The 26,152-nt window shown below is 38.9% G+C and overlaps 2 protein-coding genes and 1 long non-coding RNA gene across 3 annotated transcripts in view; 1 reads left to right on the forward strand and 2 right to left on the reverse strand.

The window, feature by feature from the left end:
* Positions 1–977: 977 nt before the first annotated feature.
* Positions 978–11,977, forward strand: LOC132983232 (B-cell receptor CD22-like). Its single transcript, XM_061049477.1, has 10 exons — positions 978–1,075; positions 3,528–3,884; positions 5,358–5,582; positions 6,023–6,376; positions 7,125–7,352; positions 7,499–7,756; positions 8,870–9,130; positions 10,760–10,841; positions 11,116–11,173; positions 11,447–11,977. The coding sequence occupies exons 1-10, from the start codon at positions 1,009–1,011 to the stop codon at positions 11,642–11,644; spliced, it is 2,088 nt and encodes a 695-aa protein (XP_060905460.1). The 5' UTR covers positions 978–1,008; the 3' UTR covers positions 11,645–11,977.
* Positions 11,978–14,071: 2,094 nt separating this feature from the next.
* Positions 14,072–16,342, reverse strand: LOC132983244 (uncharacterized). The gene is made up of 2 exons (XR_009674822.1): positions 16,142–16,342; positions 14,072–14,135 (listed from the first exon to the last, which is right to left on the reverse strand). It is a non-coding gene; the product is annotated as an uncharacterized LOC132983244 (long non-coding RNA).
* A 268-nt stretch (positions 16,343–16,610) lies between these two features.
* Positions 16,611–26,152, reverse strand: part of LOC132954090 (complement C3-like) — a 29,564-nt gene continuing 20,022 nt past the window's right edge. The window contains exons 22-42 of the mRNA XM_061026551.1: positions 25,986–26,152; positions 25,743–25,803; positions 25,205–25,288; positions 24,911–25,114; positions 23,912–23,987; positions 23,431–23,593; positions 22,948–23,067; positions 22,682–22,835; positions 22,389–22,549; positions 21,988–22,143; positions 21,747–21,806; positions 21,504–21,594; positions 21,134–21,185; positions 20,924–21,011; positions 20,094–20,183; positions 19,732–19,837; positions 18,455–18,544; positions 18,279–18,362; positions 18,070–18,150; positions 17,713–17,860; positions 16,611–17,406 (exon numbers count right to left, since the gene is read on the reverse strand). The exon at positions 25,986–26,152 is cut by the window's right edge and continues 43 nt beyond it. Of these exons, the coding sequence (XP_060882534.1) occupies positions 17,262–17,406; positions 17,713–17,860; positions 18,070–18,150; positions 18,279–18,362; positions 18,455–18,544; positions 19,732–19,837; positions 20,094–20,183; positions 20,924–21,011; positions 21,134–21,185; positions 21,504–21,594; positions 21,747–21,806; positions 21,988–22,143; positions 22,389–22,549; positions 22,682–22,835; positions 22,948–23,067; positions 23,431–23,593; positions 23,912–23,987; positions 24,911–25,114; positions 25,205–25,288; positions 25,743–25,803; positions 25,986–26,152 (2,381 nt within the window). The 3' untranslated portion in view covers positions 16,611–17,261. The remainder of the gene's footprint in view (positions 17,407–17,712; positions 17,861–18,069; positions 18,151–18,278; positions 18,363–18,454; positions 18,545–19,731; positions 19,838–20,093; positions 20,184–20,923; positions 21,012–21,133; positions 21,186–21,503; positions 21,595–21,746; positions 21,807–21,987; positions 22,144–22,388; positions 22,550–22,681; positions 22,836–22,947; positions 23,068–23,430; positions 23,594–23,911; positions 23,988–24,910; positions 25,115–25,204; positions 25,289–25,742; positions 25,804–25,985) is intronic.

The following is a 26,152-nucleotide window of genomic DNA, read 5'->3' on the forward strand; positions in this document are numbered from 1 at the left end:
GTTTTCACTTTCTATTTCCTTCTTTCACTGATATCTCTTTGTTTTCCAACTGATTTATTTAACTTTTAATGTATAATTTTTCTTTTTTGGTTAAAAAACTGAAGGGAAAAGTTGTTATGAATTTGAAAGAAAGCTTCTTTGTGAGACCACAACTTCAAATCTGATTGCTGAAGATATTAATACCGTAATACAACGGAGGATTAGGGCCACGTAAATTATTATTATTATTTTTTTAATTTCGAGATTAAAGTTGTAAATTTACGAGAATAATCTCGTAAATTAACAAGTTCGAGACCAGCCTGCAAAATGATGAAAGTAGAACTCTTAAAGTCTTTTCCTCTGCAGACAACTTCCATCAAGTCAGTGTGGTTCTTTCTTCAGTTTCTTGCAGTATCTTTTCAGGGTGCTGATATTTTATGACAATGTGAAGATGATGATGTGCCAAAAGCATGTGTAGTTTCATATCTGCATAAGTAAAGCCCCAACACAACTATTTGTATCTGTTATCTGCACTTGTCTGCCTTGTTAAAGTGTCTAATCCTCCGTCGTACCATCAGGATGTGTATCTAAGTCCACATCTAAGAGATGTATTAATACATAATAATAAACCAGTCTTGCAACTATAGCATCTTGGGACTTTTTGCTGACATTAATAATGCAATATTACATGGTTCATTATGTCATGGTGGTAAATAGTTTTGTCTTTTAATGTTAATGAGCTGTTGTGTTGAGGATTTTTGGGGTTAAGTAGCAACAGGCCGGAGAGCACAGAAGTCACACTGTGATCTCACTCATGTTTTTATACGTCTATTCTGTGAAGAGGAAGGAAGTGGTGTACTTTAACAGCCCGTTTCTGTCTCCTGCTCCAGATCACAGAGGATCGTACAAGTAAAGACACAACATTTATGTTTCTAGACTGGAGTGATCAGATGTGATTAATTTATATCTTGATTATTATCTCTGAATTTAATTATCAGCATGTTTTATTGTAACTGAAGCTACGCTGAGATGAAAGGAGCAGCTACCAAAACTGCAACAAGGAGTGGATTTGTCGTCCTTCTTCTCTATTTGACAGGTAATTTCAGATTATATATCAAGTCCAAGAGTACATTTGTTTCAAGTCTTCATCTTTTATTGTGTCTCTGTTCCTTGTACCATTACATTTTAAGGAATAGTTATTGTATTGTGATGATTTTGAAAAAACTCGTTTTTAGTTTTCTATTCAGGCAAAAAAACAAAAAATTCTGTATCTCTTCACTTAGAAAATGTGTTTTTTTTAAAATCTAAATGTAAATAAAACAGAGATTGTTATTTTTAACCAAACCTACTGGATTACTGTGTGTTTTAGTTGTGAGACAGAGCAATGTGGGTAGGATTAAAAATAAATAAACAGTATACATAAACATAATGGAAGACTAATTAAACCTGAAATGAGCTGTCGTATAGTAATAATCATATGGGAAAGCAAGTGAAATTAAATAAATGAATAAACATATAAAAGAGAGGGGTGACAAAAAGCAGTGGAAAATTATTTTTTGTAATGATTGAACCTTTGACAGGGATACTACTATCAATGGTAATGAGAACGATTATGTAACGTTGCAATTGTGTAATAATTGTATCACATCCTGGAGTGAGTCAATAATGTACGGTTTAAAGGGCATATTGCTTCAATGTAGAGTGTAGAATCATACACATATGTGTTAGTTTTAGTTTTCTCTCTTCAAAATAAGGACTTTGTAGTGGATAACTTTCACAGTGTGGTAAGAGTACGTTTAACTACCCCTGGCATACATATTTTGAAGAGAAGAGCTACATGTGTAAGCTTTCAGCTTTGTATATATCGATATAAACGGAAGCCTTAATCCTATAAGGTTACGGATACTGCTTGGGCAACAATCTATTTTTAGCTCCTCATCATTTTGTCTTTGTCACGAAAAAGGATTGTTGATCAACACTGTTGGAGAATAAGACATATTAAAAAGAGAAGTCATTGTTATTTGGACTGTAAATAAATGCAGTAGTGATAGGATTGCCATGTATTTTAATGTTCTTATGTTATGTTCTAAAATGTTCTTATGAATTAAAGATGGCTTCTCTTTTTCTGGAGTTGAAATGGGCAGATAAGCTTTGATTAAATTGCAGTGTTGAATCAAATTTATGACTGATTCAGTTGTATGAGTTTCTTTCAAGAGACATCAGCGTGTAGTCTACATATGTGTGGTTGAATACCTTGGCTCTTTTGTCTGTGCATCAATTACCAATTGAAGATGAAGATGTTTGGGAGAAGAGGACAAAAAAGGGAAGAATATTGACATACAATACAAGAACATAATAATTAAAATTGTACACAAACTACAAAACAAAGGCACGAGGGTCAGGCTAATGATGAAACAAAGGAGCATCTTAATTAAAGCAATCAGCATCTTTGTGTCTTTGCATCTTTAATGGTGGTGGTGGAAGGCGGTTAGAGGGGGAATGAGAATCAGAATTTTGCGAGGGAGTTATTGTTTCATGGAAGAGTTTACCATCAATACAGTTTGTCAACTGAAACAAATGTTTTTCTTTCCTTTCTTGCACATTCTTTTTACAGATGGGGTGTAGTGTTTTGGGTCTGCCCATTATTTCATGGGGGAACTGGTCATTCATGCCAAAGTTGGTACCTGAGATTTCTGCTGTGTCGTTGTACATACTTTTCTTTACTGTATTCCCAATATTCAAATTTTGCAACGGTGGGTTTTCACCCTGTTGCTTTAGGATACTGAAAATATTGCCCATAATGCTGTGGGATTGTAGGTTGATACTGTTTTTTCATTGGTAACGTATGTGAGCTGTGTTGCTGGTCAGGTGACAGTGTTTGAGGGAAATGTTTTCTTTTTTCAGAGTGGTGAGTTATTCCTGTGTTTATTCAAGACTGCCACATATAGAAGTTGGAATTACTGGTAATGTACCTCAGTGAGTGCAGTTCTTGCATTGAGTCTTAGTTGACGAGCTTACTGTTGTTAGAAAGTAAAATTTCACTGATCTTAGAACAGCATGATTTCCTGGCGTTTCATTCTGGAAGGAATCAGATTGGCAAAATCGTTTTTGTGTCAACTGGCTTTGGGATTAAATGTTCCTTTTTACGATCTCTTTAGATGTAATTCATGGTGTAGAATCAAGTGACATATTAGTCAATGAATTCCTCAAGGTTATCCAGGACAGTCAGTTACGGTTGTGCAGCTGTGAGATAAACAAAAGTGTGTTATTTCAGGTGATAAAAAGAAAGTTGAAGAAATGCTGTTTGCAATCAACTGGTGGCTGCACATCTTGGATCTCATACCTGTCCCGTTGGATCCCTCAGTCCCAGGATCATCTTCTCCTAAAAATCCAACATTGACAAGTAATAAATGACTGAACTAGGTTTTCAGGTTTTGTTTAAGACATGATGAGCCTGAGTTCTTTTCTCCATGAGGTTTACATCAGACTCCACAAACGATTAAATCTGTAGTCATGATTGTGATCAAAATGTCTTCTCTGTGTTACAGTGGTAAAAGGTCAGGATGGCTGGGGAGTGACTTACCCTTCTACTCAGATCTGTACTGTAAAAGGATCGACAGTTGTCATACACTGCACTTACACATTTCCACCCAGTTGGAATGAGCAGAATACAAAAGTTATGAGAGCATTATGGTTTACAAAAGTGAATAGAAATCAACCTGTGGATCTGATAACTGACCCATTGTACACCGATCGTGTGGAGTATCATTTTCATAAAAACAACTGCACTCTGAGAATCACCGACATGAGAGAGAGTGACGTAGCTGAGTACAAGTTCATGTTCATAACAAACCAACCAGAGGGACGTGTGACTGGTTCCCCTGGAGTTACTTTGTCTGTCACAGGTAACATTTTAAATTGAGTTCTTTTTTGTTCCAATTGCTATCTGCTTTTTGAATTGCTCTTGTTTGTTTATGAGACTGCAAAAGCCCCAATAAGTCTATTTGAATAACAGGTTGTATCAGTGCAAAATAAAATACAAAAAAGGTGAAATGGGGTACATTTGTTTAAGACATTGTATTCCTAAGGTGTAAAAATGTAATATCGCTATGTTGAATGCATTTGTGCCTTAATTCCTGTGCCTTCTTCACAGAACCAGATCTACATGTGGAGGTGATTAAATCAACTGAGCTGAACTGTCACAGCAGTTGTCATCTTCCTGAACGTCCTTCCTACATCTGGTACAAGAATGGACGGATGAGTCCGTTTTTAAAAAAAAAAGCGTTTCCACTTTCAGCCTTAAATCCTGCAGACAGCTTTACCTGTGCCCTTGGAGGTCATGAGGGTTTTCCTTCAAACCCAGTGTGTGAGTTTACATTTCAGTCTGCCATTGAGAGAGTGACACCTGGTGGCATTTGAACCTATTGCACTGCCATGGACTGTTGTACTGTTGGCCAGCTTTCCCCTTTTCTATAGCTACCAGCCTTTTGTCATTAACTGCCACAGGATCAATGCTGCTTAATATTGCACTGTAAAAAATGCAGATTATACATTTCTGTTTAAAAAACATTTTTCTTCCAGGTGTTGAAGGTGAAAACTGTAACAAAGTGACATACACTGACAGAAACATCTGTGCCTCTGAAGGCTCATCAGTGGACATCTCTTGTACTTACAACAGTTACAGAGCAATCACCTCAAAATTCTGGTTCACTCCTGAGCGTAGTCACCAGTGGAAGTTCCCCTCTAGCCCTGAGGACCTAAGTGAGGACTACATGTATGCAGGTCGTGTTCAGGTCATTGAAACAGAGAGAGGACGCTCCACTCTGAGAATCTCTGACCTGAGATGGAGTGATTCAGCCTGGTATCACTTCAAATTCAAAACACGAAGTGATGAATGGCACAATGACTTAGCTGCTACATCTCTGATTGTCACAGGTACTGATTACCTTGTGATACTTAAAACAGCATAGTTTCATAATTTTATGAATCCTTAAGGGTTTAATACGCTGCAACCAATGGCAATATGAACAAGAAAAAAACATTTACCAATGCTTTGTAGATCAGTGATTTAATGAAGAGTTTGTCTCTGGATTTCTAGCTCAGTAGTTCATTAGAAAGATTCAAGTAACTGTTGAAGCCCCAGACTGCTTCCAATGATTCATCTGTTATGGCAAGTCTTTTTTGTAGACAGCAGTTTTGAAGCATCACCTCTAAATGAATTTGCAAACAGTTGAAATCTCCACGTCAGTTTTGAGGCACTTACACACAAGCTCCTCGTACTAGACGCATAGGCTCTGTTCATTTCTTGTATTCTTTCCATGTGTCAGACATTGTGATGTTAATCAATGATATTTTTGTTTGCTTCCTTATTTATCCAGCTCTACAGGTGCAGGTGAACATTATTAGAGTTTACTGGACTAATACCTTTGCAGAGCTGGAGTGTCTCAGCAGCTGCAGTCCAGCTGTTCATCCTTCCTACATCTGGTTCAAGAATGGAGAGAACATTCAGATAGAAACATCTTCTTTGACAAGATATTTTTATACTGAAGACAGCTTTGCCTGTGCTTTAAAGGGATATGAGAATTTCCCCTCTACATCAGTGTGTAAGTTTTACATCACCATTATGATGGTGCCTGTTACTTGTTTTAAACGTTTGCAATTCAGCAGCAGCTAGTAACTCAAAAAACAGCTGAGAGTAAAGATACTGCGTATGTCCCATGACAAGTGAAACAATTTGATCTATTCAAATAATATGATTAAAAAGCTTAAATTTCAGAATGTAACATAAACTTGTGAAGACAAGAAATACTATATATTCTTGTATGCAAAGTATTCACTGTGATGTATTGTATTTAAACTCCTGGAGAAAGCCTGTGATCATTCTGCTGACTGCTCCTATACTTCCAATGGCCAGAGTTGTGCAATTCTAATTTACTTCTGTGCTTTAAAAATACAAAAAGGAAGAATACAAATGTTATTTTTTAACATGTGCCTGGTTCCATTTTGCCAACCAAAACTCACTAAAATGTTACTTTTATTTTAGGTGTCCATGATCAAATCTGTAACAGAGTGATGTATGATGTCAAAAGCATCTGTTCCCTAGAAGGCTCATCAGTGGACATTTCATCCACCTACTTCAGTTACGAGAATTACGAAAGAAAAATTTGGTTCAGTCCAGATCGTAGTCATCAGTGGCAGGATCACACACAGCCTGAGGACATAAGTAAAGACTCTCAGTACGCAGATCGTGTTCGGGTTATTGAAAGACAGAGAGGACGCTCCACTCTGAGAATCTCTGACCTGAGAGAGAGGGATTCAGGGCAGTATCACTTTAAATTCAAAACATCGAGCTTTGAATGGAAGAGCAGCTTACCTGGAACAACTTTGACTGTAACAGGTACTCAGAACACATACTCACACACAGAGACGTTAAAGTTACATGGGTAATGTTGGAGGAGGACAAAAATCAGCAAAAGAAACATTTGAAACCCAAAAGTTTTCATTGATGACTCGTGATTGGGATTTAAAGTATTTAACTTTTATAAAAAGTGCAGTTAAACTGTTCTCTTAATTTAAGATTAAACATAAATCTAATGACAATGTAGTAAAGATCACTATTTTGTTTCCTTTCACTTCCTCTCTTTTCCTACTGCACCTCCTTTAGTACACTTCCTGGTTTCTCTCTCTCTCCTCTCCCCCTTGATTGGTTGTTGTTTGCACTCTGTCACTAATTAATTAGATTGAATTCACCTGCCTGCTCCTTATTTAAGACTGCACTCCCTTACACTCACGTTTTTTCATCCTCGCATGGGGTGACAGGTCAGCAATGCATGGATGATCAATCCCATGTGTGTCTTCTGTTACCCTCATGATTTACCTAATTTGATGAAATAAACCGACCTAAACTACCTAAACTCAAGTCTTGTTGGATTCCTGCATGCTGACCCGATGCCCCCATGGTGATAGTACCTCAACTTTGAACCCTTCTTAACAGACAAAGTATTTGATTTTATGATTCTCACTTATGTTTGGGTTATAAGTAAAGTCGATGTTTTGAATGATGATGCTTTCGACTACAACGTTTATGATAATAAAATGTTTCACTGCTATCTTCTGACATTGTGGTTTATTCCTCACATATCTAGCTCTCCAGGTGCGGGTAACCATGGCAACATTTCAACAGGATCACACGGAGGCAGAGCTGAGATGTCACAACAGCTGCAGTCCTGCCGGTCGTATTTCCTATGTCTGGTTCAAGAATGGAGAGAAAATCCTGAATGAGGAAAATTCTTCCTATAAAGACCTGTTTTATCCAGGAAACGATATCTCTTGTGCTGTGAGAGGACTCGAAAGTTATCGCTCTCCCTCGCTGTGTGAGTATGCTTCAGTATGAAATATACAGAAAGATTCCATGCAACATAAAGGAGGCTCATGAAGTTAACCGCAAGTTACCTTGGGTCTATTTTTTATAAATGACCTATTAAATGAATCAACTTTTTTATTTTTATTTTTACACCAGATGCTCTGAATGCTCCCTCTGTGTCAACAAGTCCTTCAAGGGAAATAATGGAGGGCACTTCAGTCACTTTGAACTGTAACAGTGATGCTGACGGAGCAGTTAAATTCTCCTGGTACAAGAGGAATCGGACGCTGTCCAGCAAAGAAGCAGAGCTTATCTTTGGCTCCGTCCTGTCCTCTGACTCCGGAGAGTATTGCTGTACAGCCGAGAATGAGCTGGGGAAAAGAACATCTGAAGGCATCTTTATCAATGTCAAATGTCGGTGAAATGGTTATTAGATAAGAAAGAAAAATCGCCTGTTACAACAGCGCACAATAACAGAGTAAATAGGGTAATCAAGAGATTAAAACAGAAAAACAAAGAGGGCCATGTTAAGGATAAAATGACAAAATATAAAGTAATAGCAATAATAAACCATACACACAATTTACAACTTTAACCTTTTAGGTAGATACTTCAGGTTAAGATTAGATATACTTAATTGGACTGGTTCAGTAGGGGCCAGGCTAAGCTGTTAGCTTTTTTTTCAGCAGTGTGACTGATGTTGGAAGGAAAGAGAGCTTAAATTGGTTCCTTTTACACGTAAAGGCTTGGTTACGTCTGTCTGAAGGTAACATTTCATTTTCAGGGAACAGAATCCCATACCAGATAATACTTTCAAGTACTGCAGTGTAAAATGTCAACATAATATTTGTGCTATCACCAAACAGTCTCATTCATTTTGTTGCACAGAAAATTGTAATAGAATTGTGTAAACGCGAATGGCGTGCAGCATTATGATAGGAATCAGATAACATAGAATCTTATGTGGTTCAATCATTTTAAAAAGTGTTTCTCTTGGTACAATTTCTTTCTTAACCCTCCGTATACGTGCGATGTGGATAGTCCCTTTTCACAGAGTTGGGAAATGGTTTTAAAAAAATTTAATATTATGGAGGCAACAAAGAATATGTTTCGTACTTCACAGCTGAGAAATAGTCACCATAACTGTACATGAACGTCAAAAAGTTATATTAATTAATATAAGTATTTGCCACCATAAGCTTTAAAGATGAAGGGATTTATCACTGAAAGTTAGAATAAACATGGTGCTCAGGATATGCTACTGATGGAGGTCTATTGTAGGTATTAAAATGTGAATTTGTCTTGGACCAACAATTTATTTACAAGAATGCATATGCGGGGAGATTTGGGCTGTTATTACTTCAAGTGCCATGAAACTAAGAATATCTTTCTTGTTACAATACACATGCTACAGACAATTTAATCAAATCCGTTCAGGACACTAGGTTGTTTTAACTTCTTAAGTTTATAAAACCTGCAAAGGTACAAAGTATTTGTGCAAATATTTATGACGTTTCTCTCTCCTAGATGGTCCAAGGCTTCCCACTGTGTCAGTGAGTCCCTCTGCTGAGATAATGGAGGGCAGTTCAGTGACTCTGGCCTGTAGCAGTGATGCTAACCCAGCAGCTAATTATACCTGGTACAGAGAGAATGAAGAGTCTCCAGAAGCTTCAGGGCCGACCTTCACTATCACTTACATCAGAGCTGAACAAAGTGGAAATTATTACTGTGAAGCCAATAATGGAATAGGACGCCATAATTCTATCTTGATTGTAATTGATGTGACAGGTAAGTTTCCATTCACTTACAGTAAATTTATACAACAACAGTAATCTGAACATATTAAATGATGCTATGCAAGCAGAAGAGAGCCACTGGTTGAATGTTCTGTGTGAAAATGCCCCGATCACGTCTGCTCTAAGATGACAAAATATGGATCATTCAACTGTGATCTTCACCTGGGGAAGGTCTGAAAAACTGTGACTGTGTTTTAGTTTTTCAAAAAGAAAATTGACACTTATGCTGAAATGTTTTGGACAAAATCTGGTTGGGAAAATGTCAGTATAATACAATCGCGTTAACATTACATACATTTACAGTTACTTTGTTAGACCAGTTACTAGTCGTTCCCAAAGTAAGGTTGGGAAGCCCCCAAAAATCAATCTTTAAAGTTGTATATTTTTTCTATTATTGTAAAATATAACCAAACAAGTAGTTCAATTTCAAATAAAACCATATCATGGAGCGAAATGAAATGAATGTGTAAAAATACTTCAAATTAAGTTTGCTCATTACAGCAACAGTGTAGGTGTCTGCTTCTTCCACACGTGTGATAATTTAGTCTCTTTTATGTATCCACTCAGTCTATAGCCTATATGTAAAGGGATATTACTTGTATTCTGCTTCTAGCCTTTCCTACAATAAATTACCATGTAAAATAATTGTTTTTCAAATAATGTTTTTTAGGCTGCTGTATTCTTCTGTGTTGTTATTTTGTGTTACCAGTGTTATTGGCTTATTATTATTGTTGTGCGTGGCTGTGCACTGTTATGTTATATGCCTTAACCTACTCCAGGAACAGTGGGAGTTCCCAGTCTCTGACACTTTTAATTTTTTGGGGTTGCAAACTGAAACGTTTGGGCACCCCTGTTCGACTATAGGTGCAGGCAGAAAACTGTGATTTCTCTGGTTTTGTTTTAAGCCAAAAGTGTACAAATTACTGTTTGTCTGGTTAGCAGTATCTAAGAACGTAAATCAAATTGTTCTTTTTTATTGTTCTATTTTGACTGGCAGTAGTAGAAATCCTAAATAGCAGAGAACATCATATAACTGTTTTGAATGATATAAGTATAGCAGAGGTAATTGTGATGAGACAGGGTTGTGTCAGTAATTAATGAAGCACATTAACTTCAGACTGAAATGCTAACTTTAAAGAAATAGTCACATTTAGTCCATATTAACCAACATAAAAGTGGTTCCAGTGTCGTGTCAGTTTATAAAAGAAGTTGATGATTTTATATCGAGGACATATTACATCATCATACATCAATATGATGAAAAGTGCTATGCAATGTATGGAAAAGTATAACTCTACAATTAAAGATCAAATTAGCCAGCTCTTTTCTGCAAAGTAAACACATGTAAACATATATTGTATGATTAGTATTGACATTAATTTAACCAAATGAGCGATCTTTGTTCAAATTTGTTTTGTTTTGGTAGAGTTGCAGAAAAGGGTTAAATACTTCTTGTTTTCCAGGAGTCCATTAAATGCTATAGAATGATATATTTTAAACTATATGTTTAATCTCCATTTGTCTTCTGATACTGCTCAATTATTTTTGTCAATGTGAACTATAAGTGCTTTACTATGTTTTTTTCTTTTGGTCAGTGTTGTCACCTTATACCCTTTCCTAGGAGCATGGACATCAACAGTTGCCGTAACCACCATGGTTGTTGTACTGGCTATCATACTCCTCTCTGTCTTCATATTGATTAAGTAAGCAGTTTGCGTTACAGTTTACCCAAATACTCTAAGCCATTTTCCAAAATTTGAACATATAAGCGCACCCTGAATGTCACCAAAATCTCTCATTGTGTGCGCACACAACAACTTTGAGTACAGTAGAGGTGAAGGCTGGTTTAAAACCTGTGTGACGCTGGTTCATTTAGTTTACCTTTTCATGAAATACCTGAAAATTAAATAAAGTCAGCGGCCAGCTTATCAGAGTTAAATGATCCATTCTTTTATTTTTTTTGACTCTTCTAAACAGAAAGAAAAGGGCCTCCAAGCAACAGTGTGGAGAGAGACCAGATGACAACAGGGAACAGGTATGACAAAGAAAAAGAGACTATTGTGCTTCTAAATGTGGGTTCACAAATCCAGATGAAAGGCTTATAAACCTGAATGATAATGAAACAAATCACGACACTGAAACTATCTGGAGGTTACAGCTCCAGTGATCAGAGATACAAAAACAGTGAGAGCAGCCGTGATAAATTCACGAGACAAGGGCAAGAAGCTACATCACGTTTATCATTTAACATTTTTTTTAAAGTATCAAATCTGCAACCCTCTAAATTAAAAGTATTGCATCTATGCAGTGTCTACCAACTCAGGGCCAGCAAGAGGAGCAGGATGACCTTCATTATTCCAGTGTTAAGTTCACCAAGAATCAAGCAGATTCTCTCTACTCCAACATCAGACCAGCTCAACGCCACAGACACAACGAGGAAGAACGGGATGAAGGTGTTGAATATTCTGCTATCACATTTAACAAAGGCCCTTCTGCCCCCAACTAAGCTGCTCCTCTCCTACTGTATATACATATTTAGTTTATTTAAGCAAATGTCACATGACTGTGTTGGGACCTCAGCCATGTGTGCTGGACAAAAGACTCAGGCCTGTATCACAGTTCTCAAGCCTGACTGGAGTTATTTTGGAGGGAACTAAACAAAGGAGTCTTAGTCCAGCAACCCCCCAACAGAAACTAACAAATAGGTGTGAAAAGTGGGGGGGTGGGGGGTGTCTGAATTCTCTATCCTCATTGGAGGAGGCGTGAGGTAAACCCACAGGCAGCTCCAGTCTTTAAAAGCAATCGCCAGGCATTGCTTCCTCCTTGCAGAAGATGTACAGAGAGGATTTAATAAAAAAGAGGTGACAATTGCAGACTTCTTGACAGTAATTTACAACTCCCCAAACAAACAGTGGTGCTTTTAAACAGTTTTTTTAAATCAAAGAGAGATCGCAGTGAGAGTGGGAACGTCAACCTCTACCAGATTCACACCAGAAGCCGGCGTACCCCAAGGCTCAGCTCTTAGCCCTCTGCTATTTTTAATCTACATTAGCGATATTTACTACCCACCCAGAGGAGAGGGACAAGTCTCCCAATTTGCAGATGACCTTTGCTACTGGGTTTATCCAAAAATCCTCTCTGTGCTGCCAAGAAACAGTGGAGGAGCAAACCCTGAAACAGCCTTAAGAGTTTGCCAGTCCTATATAAGACCGCTCTTCGAATATGCAATGCCTGCTTGGTGCAATGTAGGGAATACTCAACTAAGGAAAATTCAAGTCGTTCAAAATCTGGCTATAAAAAGGTGCTTCAGACTCCCTACTTACACCAGCAACAAATACATTCACAAACTCTCTGGCCTCATGACCCTACAAGAAAGAATGTCTGTCCTGGGAATAAAGTACCTTCATGGAGCCCAAAAAAACCCATCTCTTCGGCCAATCATAGAGGAGGAGAAGACAAATCCACCAAGATACCTCTGCAGCACGCCACTGTCTGTCTTACTAACATTTAAACACTAAGTCTTAAGATGAAATATCAAGTCTTTTAAAGACCTAATTTAAATGGCATTTTACAGGAATTTTAATACATTTTATAGGATATTTTACAACAATTTTAATATATATTATAGGGTATTTTACAACAATTTTAAAACTTTATGATGTATTTCAAAGGAATATAATGGGTATTTTAACAGGAGGATGTCAGGATGTATTGATGATATAGATTTAAGTATGTCTTTTAAACTTTAGGACCATGTGCACTCACACACACGAGCATACATACACACACAAACACAAAAAGGAAAATTAAAAAAAATTTAAATGAAAAAAATTAAAATGAAAAATAATCAGGATGAGTGGTGATTGTGAACTAGTGACTGATTGTGAACTGATGAATTGTGAATGACTCCCTAATTATGCTTGACGACCACCTAAGTGGAAAAGCGGGACTGAAAAGGACTGCTAGTCCTGAGCTGTCCCTACAGGAACCATGATATTCTGAACTGAACTGCTTCCTCCTCTTCAAGTGTTGTCTGCCGACACCAGAGGACACACTCTCCAACAAGATGGACTCCAGCATTCGAGACAAACCCTTTCCTCCTCTTGGCTTACATAGGTTAAACTCCAGAGCTGAGGTTGTTCAGTCTAGGTAGCTCTTCACATGCTGAATTCAAGCATCAGAGGATTCAGCTGACTACTTCCACGGCATATTTTTAGGAGTTTTGGGCGCAATCAGATGCTATCAGGTTCGAGCAAAAAGAAGAGTTTCTTTCCTTTGATTTTTCATAAGACGTCATTGACGTCATGCAACTGGACAGGACGTGAAGAGAGCCCACTGAGCCCTGAATCCACAAGGACACATAAAGAACTTGGCTCCTGCAACCAGAAGACCACAGAGCAGTGCTCTGGTCGAAGATCTGAATCCTTCTACCCTCCTCCTACATCTGCCATGAAGGAAACCTGCCTGAATCTGTTGATTTAATATTCAACAGAGTGACGATCTAACCAACTTTGCAACGATCACCAGGAGTTACCCCAAGTAAGAGCTTTGGTCTGGGCAGAAATAGTTTCAGAAATAGTTCTGTTTCTTTTATAACCACTGATAATTGTACATCATTGTTGACGAGACGTCACATTCTGTTTATTATCCGTTGTAAGCTGCTGCATTCGTTTTATTGTAATGAACTGCTGTGTTCGCCTATGTATGTAATGCTATGCTAGTTTACCTTCAGTCAACAGCTTTCACAATCAGAAAGACCAGTGTACCCGCCGTTGAATCAAAGTCCGGCCACTGGCTTTCTGGTGTTTAAGTAACAGTTACTGAACTGCGCTCAGAGAGCTCAAACTATTTCAAAAGGCAGCCACATGGCTTCCTCTGTTGTCCAGAGAGAAAACAAGATGGTGGAGAGACAATGCACCATGTGCTCTCTCTCTCTCTCTCTCTCTCTCTCTCTCTCTCTTACATCCACATACACACACACAACTACACTTTTACACCTCATGTATTTGTTTTGAACGTTCTCATTTGCTCTTGTGTTGATCTAGCTTTGTTTAGCTTAGTGGCTTTGTTAACAGTAATCCACTGTGGTTCCGTTTTATCACGTAAAATGTGTAACAAGACCCTAGGTGAGCCGGGAGCTGAGACTCCTTTTGGATCAGACGACGCATCACTGCAAGAAACTGTTGCCGGTCTGACACATCTCTCCTTAGAGGAGATAGCCAACCTAGATAGCTATTCAATTAGCATTAGTAATAAGAAGTTAAAGGAGCTCGTTGATCAGGCCAACTACAGAGCCAGGAAACCCCAAAGCATAATCCTGAATGTTCTTGGGCAACTCCTCCTTCTTTCCCAACGCAAGTCCTTCCTGCAGCAAACCCAGCTGCAAGTAGAAAAAGAAGCCCTGCAGAACCACATCCAATCCCTGTTGGCAGAAAATACATTTATTCGTCAACAACTCAAAACTGCTGAGCGGGAAGTACTGGATGTGTTTGACGTTATTCAATTTGCACAGGTAAGCATGGAGCAAGACATATTGTCAGAATATGGCTCTGATCTTGAACCAAGCCCCTTAAGAGATCAAACAACCCTGCTGAAAAAGCTCAGTAAAGAACCGAGCAGCCAGGATAACCCAAGGACTAAGAAAAGGAGTCTTGTTTTCTCTGCCATTCCTGAAAACAAAGACTTTGACTGTGGAGCCCCTCCCTTTGGGGAAGCGCCCCAGTCCCCGGACAACTGTGATACCTTTTCACACCTTCACAGGTTTGAATCACCACTTAGGAAGGGGGGTGACTTCTCAGCCCCCAGAGGCAGGGATAACACCAACCCCCCTCCTGCTACCTGCAAGTCCACACCGCATGGTCCACAGCTGAGAAGTTCTGAAACATCAGATGAATCGGATGGCTCCTGTCCACCCAGAGATCAAAGAATGCACATAAGGCTCATTGAATCCCTGGCGAAGGATGTAGACCGGTTTGACCCAGGTAACCCACATTTCAGCATTGACGATTACCTCAGAGAGATCAATCTGCGCCTCTGTGATCTAACTGATGCATCCACACGAGAAAAACTCAAGCTGATCTGGAAGACAACTTCCAGGAGTATCCATGACTTCATGACTACCCTCCGGCCTGAGATTAGACACCAGTACTCAGCACTCTGCAACGCTTTGTGCGAGGAATTCTCCACCTACACCGACCCTGTATCTGCTCCTCTTAGAGCCTTAAGTGTCTTGCACCAGAAGTATGAGGCACCCAAAGATTATTACCGGCGCCTAAAATCTGCATATTTCCAGGGACGTAATGCTCCAGGTTTGGAAGAGGACCATACTTTCAAGTCCATATTCCTGCACAATCTGCATGGCTGTGTGCGGTACGATGTCACCATGCATTGCCGAACACATCAGCTTGGTATGCCAGAGATCAAGAAATTTGCACAGGTGGCTTGGGAAACACGCATACGTCCTGGGTTTTGGAGACACAATAGTGACCTAGCACTAGAAGGCAACAAATTACCTTATGCTAAGAATAAATCTAAGAAACCTCATCAACGGCAGAATAGACAACAGAACCAGGGGGGTGAAGGAAGGAGCCAGCCACAGGGTAGCTCCCAACCTGAAGTACTAATCACCACCAGACCCGAACAGAACTCTCGGGATGGCCAAAGCCCCAGACAGAGGGGTAGGCATAACCGGAGTTCCCATGAACTTCCCAAGGATGCAGGTTCTGACAGGGGAATGGAGAACATGGTCCGGAGGTATGTGACAGAGGTGATTAGACAGTTGGAGGCCTCCAGCCCTTACAAAGAACAAGGTTCTGACCCCACATCTGGGAGGGGGGAGTAGTCTCCACTTTAAAACCCACCAAAGTCACTCCACCAATGTGACGAAGCCACATGGTGCATTGTCTCACATTGTCTCTCCACCATCTTGTTTTCTCTCTCTCTCCCTCATCCACACACACACACACACACACACACACACACACACACAACTACACTTTTACACCTCATTCACAAGCCTTGCTTGATAATGTTTGTTGCTTAGATTAGTTTATAATAGTTATTTGTTTGATTAAGTTAATTGATTTTGGATTGATGTTGCTTTGTTTAAATAAATTCTGTTATAATTTAAGAGAGCAGTTGTTTGTGATTACTGGTTGTATTTGCATTGTGATATAAGCTGGGTGCGAAGGCTTTGTGTACGGATTTCACGCCTTCAATTTGTTCAATTAATTATTAATAATATTAGTAATTAAATAACTGATTTGAGACTGATTTGAGTGATATTTTGGTTATATTTCCCTGAGTACAGGGTGGTGCCCCAAGAGAGATTAAACATAGTTTAATTATATTGTTATTTATAGTATTAATAATTAAATATAATTATTAGAATATAACCAAAGTTGACTTGATACAACCCCAACAACTGTTAGTACAGAACAGTCTGTGACAACACCATTAAGCCCACCAGACACTTTTAGAGAAATGTTTTTATATAGAGATGTAAATAAAACACAGCTTGTTATTTCAGTCAGCACAGGTTTGTTGTAAACAATTACTTAATGCATTTTTTTGTACAGTAACCCCAAACCTTTTCCATCTGGTTTTATAAATTCAGACACCTTTCTACAACCAGTGAGTCTCCCTCTGCTGGTCAGTGGAAAAAATGTCCCTTAGGGCCACTTAACATTGGCTTCAGTTTAATTATCTGGGCTGGGCTCCTCTCATTTTTTAAGGAGGACTTATTTTTTATGATTTGCTTACCTCCCTTTATGGAGGCAATATTAATGAACTCTGTATCAATGATGACCTTTTCTTCAATATGTGAAATGTATCACTTCCTTTTATTAACAATATGTTTCATGTATAGCTTTAAGTTGGCATTGTGACAGTTTTACTATTTGGTTTTACACTTCAAACATTGAAAAAAAGCTATAACAATCTTGAACAGGCTGTTTGGTTTACTTTTAGTATTAATACATTCTTACAGCGGAACTAGTTCATGTTGCATCATCACAGTTGGGAAAAACTTTATGGGTATGTGACGATAACTAGCTCTACTTGTAGTTCTTTTTTCACAGAGCAACACATTTAGTATGTCATTATTCACTTATTGCAAAGACTGACTACAGCCTGCAGCCGTTGACAGACAGTTCATATGCGGTGTCATCGAGGTTCTTGCATTTGGTCTGCAGGCTGGGATCGCTGGAGCACTCTGCAGATGAAGGCCAGCGCTCAACCCAGGTGTCTTTTCCTAACATATAGATGTACCTGAAAGACAGGAAGCAAAAGGGGAGGAAAGACAGTTAAGTTTGACTATATATAGACCAGGCTGTGGTTTTGCACCTTGCAAATTGGTTTTTCACTGCAATTATTTCAAGAAAATATCTGATGTATTTAATATTTCTAGGCCCCTTTTAACCTTGACATTGATAATTAGCCAGCATCTTTAAGGTTTATAACACATTAATACATAGTCAGAACCATCAAAAGTTTGTTGTACAAGTACATTTCTTCTCCCCAATTTTTCTACAACTTTTGTTATAAACATCTTCATTTTTTTATTGCTCTCCTTACTTGTTGGTTTCACTATCAATGTTCCATTGGTCATCTTTGGGGCCGATGATGAGATACTGGGAGCCCGGCGTCAGGTTGAGATCATCTCTGCAGCCTCCATGAGACATGAAAACCCGCTTTTGTCCCACTTCAACTCCCGCCTCCTCACCTTGACGGTGCGAGGAAGAGATTCAGTTGATATATTGGTGTAAGCTTTATATATTCACAAGAGCACCTATAAGTTATTGTGATGTCATTAAGTATAGAAGTTCTTCATTCCACAGATATTTTATTTCAAAGTACTTCTAGGTTTGTTCCATTAGCTGAACATCTTTGTTTTTTTTAATACCTAGGCACACAGCCATTGTTCCAACTCACCCAGTTTGATAACTTGCGTGATCTCTATCTCGTATTTGTCGTAGTAACTCTGGCTGTGACTCAGCACCTTCACCTGGAAAACTAAAAAATCAGGAAACATTTAATTTGGTGTTTATATTTAGCCTCTGGTTATAACCACACAAAGTCTTGGGGGGGGGGGGGGGGGGGGGGTGTTGTGTGGGTGACTGTGACTGTGTTACAGTGTATACCGTGGTGTAAACTTTTGCAGGCAAAAGTCTCTCTGTCTTTGTTGGGGAAGTTTTCAGTATCACTTTTGGAGACACAGCAGTCACCTGGAGATATGAAGCAAATACAAAGTAGATTTTAAATTACAGACAACCTGAACACCAATTCCACAAATGTTGCAGACACATTTGTGTTTTACCCTGCGTGCAGCGGCAGACATTGTCCCTGCAGATCTGCGTGAGCTCCTCTCTGTCCTCCTTGGGATTGTAGGTACGACTGCAGCGGTGATCTTTGACACAGACAAAGACGGAGGGTTTAACACCTGGCTGGCACCATCATACTGAAAGTACACCTATTATATTTGAATACTGATGTGACAATACTTACAGAAGACATACTCTACATTATCAAAGGGTGCATTAAAGTCCACTTAAAAAATGTCTGTGTGAGACAGTTTACAGCTGGTACATTCATGTGTCCTGGGTAATCAGAGTCTAAAGTGGACAGCTCAGAAAACAGCTGTTCACACCTAGCATTAAATCGACTCTACCATTGTGATCAGACATCACTATCCCTCTCTTCATGCTAAGATAATTTAGTCTATTTATTCTTGTTAGCTTAAAAAAAAAAAAACAACTGGAAATAACTTGCTGTAGACTTGTGTCTGAGCATCAGAAAGAGAGACAGAGAAATATAAAGACAGAGTGGCCTGATTCACTAAGAATTGAAACTTTTTGAAGATTATAGAGAGGCTGGACTCGAGAAAAAAAAAGAAAAAAAGTTACCTTCACCATTTAAAACAGAGCTTCCTCCCTGAATGGATTAAGGCAAATGGATGAACAAAACAACACTTGCATCCTTGTCACGCGTAACAGATCAGAACTTCTGCACACATGGGGATGAAATGTGAAGCTGGTGACAGCCCCCCCGACTGATTTATCCCCTGGTTATATCAATAGCTATGTCCAAGTAATATTTGCAGACTTTATTCACATATTATTTATTCTTAAATCATACAGAGGAAGATTGTTTTGAGGTCCAGGCACTGTTTTGCCTCTACCACTCAGCTTCATTTTCACCTTTGATACAGATGAAAAACACATCCCAGACCTTGATCTCAAAACCTCATCAATGTGTCTTTGACATTTACACATTTAAGTCTGTTCACTTGTGGTTGTAATCACGATGCATGTTTGTACCAAGTGTAAACAGGACCAGAGCGGTTTTTTTAAACTTGTGTTTGAGATTTTTTGGTCTGGATTAATTTATTGTTCAATCAAACCTTAACCAGTCTAGAGGGAGAAAGGTGGAGCTGTTGTATTTTCAGTGACATAGAATATCAACATTTTTATTTGTAGTTTAAATGTAGGAAAATGTATAGGGTCGGTTTAAACTATTCCTTTTATCAAACATTTTTCTCAGAGCTGTACTGGTATGTTTAGTTTAGGTTGTGATGTCCTGGATGTGTTTTCCTACCAGGGTTGTAGTACTCATAGACAGTCACTGAGGAGGGCTGCAGGAGGCCAACTTTGAAGCTCTGTTGAAGCCTGAAGATCAGGATCTCTGGCTCTTTGTGGGAAACCTGAGAGGAGGAAAGAGGTGGGGAAGAAAATATGCAACATAGAGGAAAAACAGAAACAATAAAGAGACATGTGTTTACATTTAGAACGACTGTGCTTTAAGATGATTCACTGAGCTCAAAAAGTAACTCAAAGAGACACGTTTAGGTGGAAGAACAAGTTTAAACTTTTGCAGATCACTTACATAAAGCATTCAGTCACACTCCCTCTGGTTTTATACATATTAATGTGACTGATCTCTACTTTTTTTGAAATTACCTTGAACAAGTGTAAAATCAGAGAGCCTCGGTCGCTCAGGTTATCAACTATCTGGAAGTTGCTGACGTAACGGTCCACCGAGTTGGACAACTAGACAAAAACAAGCACACAAACAGAATCAGTGACCAGTCCCAGCCAAGCAACCTCTCTTCAGAATAATGATGTTGTTATAAATGTGCTGATTGCATCCTAATGGGTTGATTATGGAGTTCCTAAAGTCACATCAAGCTTCTAAATAAAAATCAAAACCTTTCTTTGTCAATAAATCATTATTTTACTCTAACACTTTAACATTTTCAAATTCTTTCTAACCTGTAACACATTTCTGAATAAGCTTGCACAAATAAATGTTGGCTGATGAGAATCCCAAAGTAAGAAATGTTACCGATGAGATCAGAGGATTCAACTCTTTGATTATTTTTACAGAATGTGTTTGAACAGTTAATTACATTTTAATAAAAAGGGGAGAGGACCAATGAAGTGAATACACAGACATAATCTTCTTTTTTTGTAGTGTTTTGTAGTGTAGTGTTAACTTGTGTCTCCCAGGAAAATTTGCAAGTAAGATTGTTTATTTATTTTTAAAATGTGTGTTTAGTTTATTAATCTACTCTACTTGTTTTCATGTTTGAAATACATATAGTACATCAATCATTAGTGTTAAATATCTTATCAACAAACTACTTTAAAAATAATCATACATTATTTTCAAGTCAAGTTTATTCCAGAGATTTTCTATAAATATTGAATAAGTGGCATGTATTCTACATTTTCTTTGTCTCCGTATGCTTTCAGAAAGCTTCTTAGCACTAATAGTAGAAGCTGATTACCATCTCTAGGTCTGAGTTCTCTGGAGTGAAACCAGTGGGCAGACTAATATCTAGAACCACCATCCTGACGTCTCTGGGTCCTAAGGCCCTGTGGGGTGGAAAGATATCAGCTCAAACAAGAAATACTCTGACATGACATGCGTCCTGATAAAGTTATCTATAATTTTCAATACAAATATTTTTAACTTGTAGATGTCTTCTTCAACTTACCTCACTTTGATGGTGATCTGGTAGGATTTTTCTACATCTGCGGGAGGCTTTTCTGTTAAGGGGCAGACACACATGCTTATCCTGTAGGTTTGAATTCACCTGATTCTTCATATTAAAATAAGTTAGCTTGAGGATGTTATTTAATTTATAATTCATGAATAGGTTAACATAGACATTTACTGATAGCCGGATGTTTGCCAATGTGACAAAGATCGGTCAGTACCAATGTTCAACTGATATATTGTTCCATCCCTAATTATATCACTTCATGACACTACGACGAAATCCCCTAAACTAAAAGGACAGAGAACATCAACACTAAAGGGACAGACATCATACATGTGTAAGACACTGTGAGAAAATGATTTACCGCCTGATTCTTCAATAGTGACGTTGAGCTCAAAGTGCTGGCAGGAAAGTTTCTCATCCACCTCATGCAGCTGGTTGTAATAAGTCACAACCTTCAGAAAGACCCACAAGAGATCATTCAGAGCAAAAACCAGACATTAAGCCAAAAAATAATCAATGCATTAAAAAAAACACTGCTGTATTTTCGAAGTTTACAAATAAAACGTAAACAGAATTTTTGCTGAACAAAAAAATCTTATCTTACCTCCAGTATTCCCTGTCCGTTTCCCCGAGCCTCCACTTCCAAATCAAGTTCAGCGGGCAACTACAGAAGCAAAGCACGGGAAAACAATCACATCAAATATAACTGAAGAAATCGATTGAAACACTTGCTGATGTCATTGATGAACCAAGTTGTGTTCTTAGACCTGACATGTCTTCAGAAAAAAGGACAACTTAAAAAAGCCCCTTTGATTTTAAATTCAGTTTAAATTTCTCTCCTTTACCCTGGAAGATCGAGCAGCATAGGAGGTCACGGGGTCAAAGTGGTAGCGGATTTCCTTGCGCCCTGTCATCCTGACGTCCACATCCAAACTGAGGTCTCCAGGTGGAGGTTTGTGGATCAGGTACTCTGACAGTGCTTGCAGCACAACCATGGTGGACTGGGAGAGGACAAAAGAAAAACAAAGACTTTACAAAACAGCTTGTACATTTGAATAAGGTCTACTTGAATAATTCTTAAGAGTACAGTTTCTGTGTAGTAGTTATCCAAGTGTTATCGGTGTTAATGTTTGTATTATCCATAATGGAACTACAAAAAAGTAGTCAACTGAGTAGGAAGTACAAAAAAAGACGCTTTTGGAGTGTGCAGCTCTCGGCTTAGCTTCCAGTCTCCCCCTGTTGTTACCTGGGTTGAGCCGAAGCCTCCACCTCTCCTCCGCTGGCTGTTCAGCCATTTAAACGGTGCTGCTGCTTCCTCCATACGTCCCAACTTGATCAGAGCGAGCAGGGCGTAGCCGGTCGCCTCCAGTGAGAACAAGGTGTTCTGTGTGTCGGGCCAGTGACCATCTGGAAAAGACAGAACAAGCTCCTGGTTCAGTTAATAACACAAGAAATATACCATCATTCAGGCTTTTCTCATTGGAGTAACTGTGTTCAACAAACAAATAAACCCAGGCTGATAATTAGTATGTTGGATACCTTCAGATGCTCTGAGTAGAACTTGGGTCGGGTTGAAGGGCTGTGACTTCCCCAGCAGAGCCAATGCATAGGAAGTGATGGCCACAGTGTACGGCCGCCTTCCCACCTTTAACAGCCCTTTACTCAGGTAATCAGCTGTCTTACGGATAATAGCCTGCAGCACAATGATATGGTGCACAATAGTTTTAAGTAGGAAAATTAAGCAAAGATGATATCTAGCAGCTTGAAGCAACAAATCTTGAGGATTAATGTTTTGACTGAATTACCTCTGTGTTAAAATTTGGATCATTGCAACGGATCCCGGCCTGCTTAGCCTCAGCAAGCGCTATGAGGACAAAGGCTGTCAGGGTTATCTGATGTTCATCACCACGGACACCTACACCGCCCTGTAGAAACAGGCAGAAAGATGTTTTTGTTCATTCTTTAAAAATGTGAAAAAAGCCACCTTTAATTAAAGTTTTGTTTTGAGGAAATGTGTCTATTTTTGTGGTGAAAGTTTCTTACAACCAAGACAATGTCATTTTATCTTTTATTCATGGTATCAGAATACCTGAAGTGGAATGAAACGTATATATTTAGAGTCACATTAACGACTGAGTTGGAAATGACTGTTATGACGTTTGTTTGATTAGGAAGATGTGCAGTTACATACAGACATTAAATAGGAACAAGAAAGAAGGGAAAAAGAGAGGTAAGCTTATTTAACAACATGTTGACATGATGTGTTTTTAAGAGTATGTGTGTCTCACAGTCATGGTGGTGCTGTAAACTGGGTTGTCTTCTCTGAAGCTCCCTGTCAAACGTTGGTGTTTGTTCTTCAACAGGTAGAGCAGAGGTTCACACACTTGCTGCTCGTTGATGCCAATGATGGAGTGAGCCATGGAGAAAACTTTAACAACGTATGCCGTGATCCTGTCATACAGGGGAATTATGAGTAGCCTACATTTGGCCACGTCTGAACACATGTTATATATATATGTACTGACTTCTTAATGGATTTTCTAAACCACTTTATTTAATGACAGTCACAAGTTGTGTTTGCATGCATGCAAAGCTCTAAAATACAACACTAGATCCAGTAGCATCAGATATCATTATACCTCATGCATGGTAGTTTCACAGAGGATACAATTTCACCACTAAAAAGGAATTTTTTTTTGCCTACAATGCCAGAGAATTAGTTTATGAGTTTTTGAGATTTGGTATTTGAAAGTACAATTCTGACAATACCATGTGCTTGCGCCTTCCCTCCTGTAGGGGGGGTAAGAGCCATCACTCTTTCTGTAGGCCAGTTGGTTCTCATAGCCTGAAAACATAAAACACAATTGAAAAAGTTAAATATGGGATGTAAAGGAAAAACACATCTTTACTCAATCAAAGCAAAGCTTGTTCCACAATCCTCCATCCAGCCTTCATCCATCTGGTGACTCGCCATCTGACTGTCCACAAAAGCAGCAGTCCTTACATCAACCATCATGAATATCATCCATCCAACTTCCCATGCATGGTAAATGGTCGTGTATGGCGCTTTTCTAGTCTTTTCAAAGCAATTTTTACACTGCAGGTCATCTACCTACTCACATCCATTCACACACTGATGGCAGAGGCTTTGCAATGTGACCATCAGGAGTAACTACTCCCATTCATACGCATTAATACGCAAAGCAGTGGGAGCAACTTGGGGTTCAGTCCCAAAGACATTTAGGACATGTGGCTGCTGTGGATGTGACATCCTGCTGGGGCTCAAACCCCCTACCCTTCCGTTGAGAGACGACCAAATCTATCAACTGACCCACAGCCGCCAGCTGCAGGCAAAAGTCATTTAGTCATCTTTATACACAAATCCAAAATAATGTTATGTTTATATATTAATTGATCCGTCTATCCCAATGTTTGTTTTCAAATAAGACAGTATTTCAAGTCATCCATCTCCCACACATCCACCAAACACTCCATCAACCCATGTATTTCACTTATCCTCCTAACTACCATAGTCATCATTAAAAAACTGAAATCAGTTATTCTATCAATAAATCCCCATGGATAAATCAATTCACGTGTACCAATCAGAAAAACAGAATAAATCCAAGTATTGACATACAGCAGGTAAACTAGATTCATTATGTTTTTTGCTGCTATTTTTAAATGGCTGTATCATATCTTTTTTTTGCATTTTGATATTCTTCATCCACCACAAATTCATCAATGTGTTCTTTCCATCTCTCTCACCTCTCCTAATGTATCGGATAGCCTCAGCCTTGCGCTGCACCCCGACACTTTCCCAGTCGTTTGTTCTCTCCAGGTAGAGCGTGGCGATGAGCGGCAGAGTGATGCTCGCCAAGTTCTGCTCCACACAGCCGCCGGGCATCCGGATCAGGGAGGCCAGAGAGTCCTCACTGATGGAGTTATCGATGCTGTCTGCCAAAATATTCCCTGGAGAGAAAAGGAAAGGAGGACTTATGAAATCTGTTCTCAGTGGTTCATTTTTAATGATTTTTTTCTATCACCCTATGACTGACTGACCTCTGACATTGATGAAAGTCTCAGGCACAGAATTTGGGACAACTGACTCCAGTTTCCTCTTTTCAACATGAAGTGTCTGTGTTCCTGTTGTATACGGAAACAAAGCAATAGTGAAGCTTCATAATTATCCAGCCCAAACCTGAGAAGAATTTAATTTATCATTACAAAGAAACATGCAGTACAGGTATATCAATACCTGACCCAACAACAACTATGATTAAACCAGAGTTATAAAAAAAATACTAAAATGTTTGGCTTAGAACCTGCTTTTGGGTAACACTGTCATATACTATGGAGAACCTCTAAAATGGAATAGTATCAGTATGTATATTCATTATCTTAGACAAAATATATATTTTATATTGTTGACTAGAAGTTTACAGCCCAAAAGTGTTTGAGTCCTTAGACACATTCTGTTGAATAAACTAACCTCTGATTTGAGCATAGATAAAAAAAATATGAAACCCAATTAACACTTTAGTATTAACAAGTAGTTGAGAAGAGATAATAGGAAATCATGTATCTGTGATTATCTTACCTCCCTCAGCAGATGGGTTCAGCACAGCACTCCACACTTCAGTCTTCTGCACTCCGTCCATCTGTAAGGGTTAACAAGAGTTGCTTGCCCAAATCTTTTACAGAAGTATGTTAGAAATAAAACCACTGCCACATTCAAGGAGTCCAGTATGTCAACTTCATTGTTTCAGCAGCAGACAGGCTCCTGTTTAAATAAAAACCTTCATTATAACTCCAATAAACCTAATCATCAAGAGTCACTCACCACCACCCGTAGAAGCTTCTGGATACGGTCTCCTCCCATCATGTCTCTGCCGACCACCATCACTTCCAGAGGTAGCTTCCCCACCACCAGTGGGACGATGGTGTAAGGCACCGCCACAGAAGAGCCCGGCGCCAGTGTCAGCTCTTGTGTGTGTCTGTCCTTGAAGG

This window comes from Labrus mixtus, chromosome 2 (genome assembly GCF_963584025.1).
Source record: "Labrus mixtus chromosome 2, fLabMix1.1, whole genome shotgun sequence".
In the NCBI taxonomy this organism is placed as follows: Eukaryota; Metazoa; Chordata; class Actinopteri; order Labriformes; family Labridae; genus Labrus; species Labrus mixtus.